Source organism: Gigantopelta aegis, chromosome 4 (genome assembly GCF_016097555.1).
Source record: "Gigantopelta aegis isolate Gae_Host chromosome 4, Gae_host_genome, whole genome shotgun sequence".
Taxonomy (NCBI): Eukaryota; Metazoa; Mollusca; class Gastropoda; order Neomphalida; family Peltospiridae; genus Gigantopelta; species Gigantopelta aegis.
The window spans coordinates 100,862,085-100,868,690 of record NC_054702.1 but is presented as its reverse complement, the minus strand read 5'-3'; the positions used below and the strand labels follow the sequence as shown (position 1 = coordinate 100,868,690).

Sequence of the window (6,606 nt, the reverse complement as noted above, 5' to 3'; positions counted from 1 at the left end):
GGGTGGTAACGGACTTTCTCAGACAACAAGGTATCGCCAGGATGGATTGGCCAGCATATTCGCCTGACTTAGCCCCAATAGAGAACGCCTGGGACGAATTAGGCAGGAGAGTTCGGGATAACCATGCCCCTCCGGCCAACCTTCATGATCTGGGTCAACTTCTTATGGCAGAGTGGCAGGCCATTCCCCAAGAGTTCTTCAGACGTCTGATCAACAGCATGAGGCAACGATGTGTCGAGTGTATTCGCGCCAGGGGTGGATTCACACACTATTAAACGAATGTTCTAATGTGTAAAATCCATGTTTGACAACCTTCAACTTTGACAGCATGTCATGTGACTTTCTTGTATACAGTGACGTTTATTTGTCGTTTTTTGTAAATATGGAACAATAAATACATTTGTTGGTGTAGTTTACATCATCAATCTAATACACTCTGAAACTTATTTGGTTATAAATTTTTGACCCTTAAATTCTTTTGAGTAGTATATATATATATTCCTCCTTGAAACTAATCTCAGGTGTGATGGGTAAGTAGAGAGAGATATTGCTCCCCCTAGATGTCAAGGTCTGAGGATGGCTATATTTTATTATTGCTATTTTTTGTTGCCTGCATTCAACCGGTAAGGAAGGGCAACATCATGTGGTAATTTTGCAATCTGTAAAAACAAAAGCATTTCATTATTTCAAGAAACTGTATTTTGTTTTAAGAATAAAATAATGTATTCAGTGGAACATTATACTGTTGCCAATACATCTATATAATAAGAAATGACAATAATACTATTGTAATTTTGAACTTGTAAAGTAACAAATTTGCCATTGTTTAATTATTACATATTGTTTAATTATTACATATTATTTGGAAATAAAATAATTATTAAATCATGAAAATAATTAACTTAATCATGCATACAAATTTTATTATAAATACAAATTATATATTTTGTAGCCCACATCATAATTATTATATTAATAATTATCTTATCATTTCAAAATTGTTAAAATTTATAATTAACATTACCTGAAAATTGCATCAACAAAAATTATATTCTGCCCAACCTGCCCTGTCCCCTCGACATTCAAAGTACACGGAAACACATCGGTACTAAATATAGATTATACTAATTCAGATACCCGTTGTTCGTTTCTCTTATATGGCAACCCAAGCTGTTATAATACACATAAGACGTATTGCAACTATGTGCTAGCTACAGAAAATAAATGACAATATGTAAGGCATGTAAAAAGTTAATATGATAACTTTATTCTATGTAAACCAGTAATCACTAAGGCTTTGCTTCACCCCCAAAGACCCGGATGATCGGTAACTAGGCCGTGTGACGTCACGCCGGTTCCGAGAATAATGAATTTAACAAGGTGGAAAATGAAGGTGTTTGTGATCCAGATGTTTAGATTTTTTTCGCGTACGACTAGGCCTAACGATAAATTTACCTACAGATACAAGGGCTCAACTAGTCAGGATTGTCGATGTTTAACATGCTTCTGTTCCTAAAATAAATTAATTTATAAGCTTATTATCATTCAGTACATGTTTTTATTAATTTTTAATAACTTATTTTCATTGTGTTTTTTTGTTTTTTTTATTTCCCTACGTCGCAGAGGACGGCCAAGCGTTCTCGTGACATGTATAGGTTGGACTATACCAATTCAAATCCCATAGGCGACCATGTTAACGTTTGTGTTTAAAAACACTATATGCAATATATCAACCAAACTGTGACCCATAAATATCAGTACTACAACCCCTACCTCAAAGTATTAACTGCAGAAAATGGTACCTTTCATGGCTCATTTTCGGTATAACCAGATGTTTCTGCAACACCCCTAGTTTCGCACAAAATTTTAGTACTTTTTTTTACAGGTACCCCATACATGTTCCAAGCACAAGGCTACTTGACACGGTGGTACTACATCAAATAAAATTGCATACATTTTTAGCCCAGATGAAACTAATTTTTTTTTACAACCAACACACTCACATTATTAATTGGTATAGTGCAACCTATAAGCTTGGTAAACCGTTTTGACACTGCGGTTATTCACGTGACTCAAAATAATACGTCACACTTCTGCTGTCCAAATAGCCGTTATTTTTCTCTGAATTATGGACCGTCGACATAATTCAATTATTTTTTAAATAAAATATCAATAATAAGTGGGATATGGTGGTTATGTAGATGGTTCAATAAAGTACTTTTAGGTACAACTCAAATATATATATATAGTCATTTAATACCTTGTTGGGTCATTGATAAGGTCAACCATACGTGACTGAGCGCCTTTAATATGTAAACGCCACCTGTTGGGAATGTAGGTAATGATTCGGAGTGAGGTTAAAGAATGGCAGCACACGTTGGCAAAGAAGAGCTCCTCTCATCACTGACAGAACTTGGAATCTCCTGTGATACAATGGAACATCCCGAGGTAACGTGGTCGTACGATCACCACTTATTTCCTTTACACTAACGTTTTAAGTTGACGATACAGTCCAGCCTATCCAAGCGGAGATAATTACATCGAGTAAAAAAACCCGGATGTTGCACGAGTAAAAACCCTAGTTGCACTACAGCAAATCGGTGTTTATTAGCGACAAAATTAAAGATGTTTCAAATAAAAGAAAGGAAAGAGCTCCCCCCCCCCCCCCCCCCCCCCCCCCCAGTTTGATGGATTGAACTTGCATGACAACATTGGATTATGAAATATGAACATTGTTATTCTTGAATGAATCTCGCCCCATTCCATATTGAAAAGCAAATTAATATATTATTAGCCCAGAGGCAAATCCAAGAGAGGGACCAGGGACACCCCCTCTCGAAATATATTGAAGTGCCTCTTTGTGAGTTTTTTTTTAACACCCCCCCCCCCCCCCCCCCCCCCCCCCCCCACACCCCCCCCCCCCCCCCCCCCCCCCCCCCCCCCCCCCCCCCCCCCCCCCCCCTCCAGCGCTTATGTACACACAGACAAAGACCAACACTAAATAATTAAAATAAAGAAACATTGTAAGTAAATTAGTGTAACATTTTGATGTTGGGAATTCTCTGTTTCTGAAGATGGAGCTGACAGTCACCTGGCGAAGACAATACATTTCTCCATGATTGGAGGTGAATCAATACATTACTAGCCCCTACTATTGCTGGCATCTTCCAGTAACTATGTATATGCAATACACTTATAAAGACAGCGTCAAATTTCTTTCTTTAAACTTTAATTAAAATACCCAAATTTATAACTTTATGTGTTTTTAAAATTGAAAAAGTATATTATATGAATCACATACATTTTAATACTCAACAGCTAAAGACTTTTTAACTTGGTTTTCATGCTACTTAAAATATGCAAGTATTTTTTTTATTATTATTTTTTTTTTTTTAACAGGTGTTTACAGTTGAACAAGCACTTCCACATGTGTCAAATCTTGACGGTGTTTTTGCTAAAAATCTGTTCCTCAAAGACAAGAAGAAAAATCTCTATCTGTTTTGTGCTCCTCATGATGCCCAGATCAAGCTGAATGATTTGGCCAGATTAGTGAATGCGACAGGCGGTTTGCGGTTTAGTGATGAGACGACATTGTATGACAAACTAGGCTTAACACAAGGGGCTGTCACTATATTTGGGCTCATCAATGACCGAAATAATGATGTCCGTCTTGTGTTGGACTCGAGATTTGTGAATGGATCTATAAAGAGAATATATTTTCATCCAATGGTCAACACAGCTAGTACTGGAATCTCACCAGATGACTTGAAAAAGTTCTTGAATAAAACTGGACATGAACCTCAAATTGTAGATATTATGAATTAAAAAAGAAAGGAACATGAGTAAACCATGGCAAAATAGGTGAAAGTAAATTAATTCGATGCATATTAAAGTTTTTTTAAGTACCGGTGCAGTAAAACTTGCTTGATCTGTCAGACAGCCACAATTGTGTTCTTCCATTTTATTGAAGTTTGTTTTGTTTAACGACACCACTAGAGTACATTCATTTATTAATCATTGGCTATTCACATTTGGTAATTTTTGACAGTCTTAGAGAGTATTTTTTATATGCACATCCCACGGTCTTTGATATATATCATGGTGCACTGGCTGGAATGAGAAATAGCCCAATGGACCCACTGACAGCTGGGCTACGTCACACCCTACATTTCATCGAATACCATTTCACAATAACCTGTATTCAGATGCCACTTCTCTTGAGACGCTAGATGTTGGTATTCATTTGGGTTGCCAGGGATCAAATTCACAAAAACTATATGTTTATGGTTAGCAACCATATGTTTATATGTATTTGGTATCCATTTCTTACAGAAAATTATAGAATATGGATTTTGGTAAAAATAAAAGATAATTATAAATTTATATTTCAAACTCCCTGTACTTACAAGGATTGATTTAAAAAAATTTTTTAATTAATTTAATTTTTTTTAAAAAGCAGACAAAATGTGTGTCCATTTTAGTTGATGTTCCATTTGTCAAACTAAAAACGTCACCATTACTATGTAAAAAAAATTAATTTTTTTTTTTTATACCACTGCTTAGTAATAGAATACTGTATCATATATAATGCAAATAAAAGACAAAAGACAGTCTCTCGTCTACTAGTTTTATTAATAATAATCTAAACTAAGCATAACAGGTATGAAAACAACACCATTGTATACAATATGTACTGTAATACACCTGGCATATATAACGGAAATAAAGTCGTCTCCTCTTGTAATACACTGCATCATGAATTGCTGGAAGCCTATTGAATATTTATGTGATTTTTTTATAAAACAAATAACTAAATAATATGTACACTACATTGTGTATGTAAAGTCTACCATAATGAACACATGTACAGTACATTAAAAATGTATCTTCTGGTTAACATATTTCAAATGCATTTATTTAATAAAAACAACATTCTTAATTTACAGGTACTATCGTTTATAGGTACTACTGTTATTGTATATGAAAAGCTACTCTATCCATTAATGACAACTCCGAATTGGTGTGTTATATCGGGAGACTTAAAAAACTTTCCACTTTTTAAGTCTTTTAAGTTGAAAGTTTGTTTTGCTTATTACCACCATTGGACTCTGACATCTGGTAATTCTAACATGTATAGTCCTAGAGGAAACCTGCTACATTTTTCCTCATTAACAGCAAAGGATGGTTTATATGCACTTTACCACAAACAGGACAGCACATACCACAGCTTTTGATATATACCAGTTGTGGTATATTGGGTCCACTAAGGGGTTGTAACCCCCCCCCCCCCTTTTATCCCGCCCCCACATTTTAGTCGAATGCAACGTTCCAAATTTATACAAAGTTTTATAAATTATTTGACGCTATAGATTTTAAATAGGATTATATGGTTAAGGACCATGGAGATACTTACGGGATCATATACACAGCAAATCCCACAAACAGGCTTAGCCCACATAATTTGGAAATTTAGTGTTGGGGGGGGGGGGGGGGGGGGGGTGGTGGTGGAATGTTAATACTCTCCCCACTTTTATTAATTACTCCAAAAGTATGCTTTAAACAATACATCAATACACAGCAAATGTTCAATACTGCCCACTATTAATCAACTTTAAACAATACACAGCAAATGTTCAATACTGCCCACTATTAATCAACTTTAAACAAAGTGGGACATCTTTTTTTTTTATCACCTGATACATTTTTACCCCCCAAAAAGCAAATAAATGAACAAAAACCAATATAAATGGAATGCAATGGTAAACAGGAACTAACATACAAGTAGATATTGGATTATAACACTGTTAGACCACAAATAGACTATCTGACTTAGTATTGTAGTACACCAAAGGTTAATTTCAATGGGCATAAACTGAGATTCTTTCAATGCCTCTTCAAAGGAAAAAGATACAAACTGCACTGTATTGCCATATTGGTCCCTCTATTTACCTAGACTTTCCCCGAGCTATTTACCTGTTTGAGAAGCCTATAATACATAAGGAACTTAAACTGTGGTTTAACGACATAGCCTACATCTACCAATACAGTGGTAAGTAATCTTTCATAGGCTACATCTACAAATAAAGTGATAAGTAATCTTTCATAGGCTACATCTACTGATAATATTTAATATGCACTTTTCCCATAGGTACCTTTGATGTACCATTCATAGAACACCGGTTGAGGCAAGCACTCTACCACAGAACTACATTACGCTCTTAAAATATTCAAAAATAAAAGAAAGGTAAAAAACCAAAAGTTAAACAATGAACTCATCCTAATGACAAGTACTTTTTTCCCTCCAACTGGTCCCATTACAAAGTACATGTATGATTAACCATTTTAAAGTGTTGAAAAATTAATACTAATGACACTGATAACTGAAAACTGGTTACACCCAATATCTTTTTATATACCCTCATCAAGTACCTGTTTTGTTCTGACATGGCAGTATACTGGTGATAACAGTCTTTGAATAAGTTTATTGGTGTTAGGTATTTTAATGAATTAAACATTTAACCTACAGACATGGCAAGCAAACCACATGCATGCATTTTGCATAAAAATCCTCTTAATAATAGTTTCTTCAATGCATTAAACAGACTA

The 6,606-nt window shown here is 35.0% G+C and overlaps 1 protein-coding gene across 1 annotated transcript; it reads left to right on the top strand.

Annotated features, from left to right (window-relative positions):
* The first annotated feature begins 2,275 nt into the window (after window positions 1–2,275).
* Window positions 2,276–4,613, top strand: LOC121372412 (prolyl-tRNA synthetase associated domain-containing protein 1-like). The gene is made up of 2 exons (XM_041498718.1): window positions 2,276–2,448; window positions 3,400–4,613. Exons 1-2 carry the CDS (start codon window positions 2,365–2,367, stop codon window positions 3,823–3,825), a joined length of 510 nt encoding a protein of 169 aa, XP_041354652.1. The 5' UTR covers window positions 2,276–2,364; the 3' UTR covers window positions 3,826–4,613.
* Window positions 4,614–6,606: the final 1,993 nt, after the last annotated feature.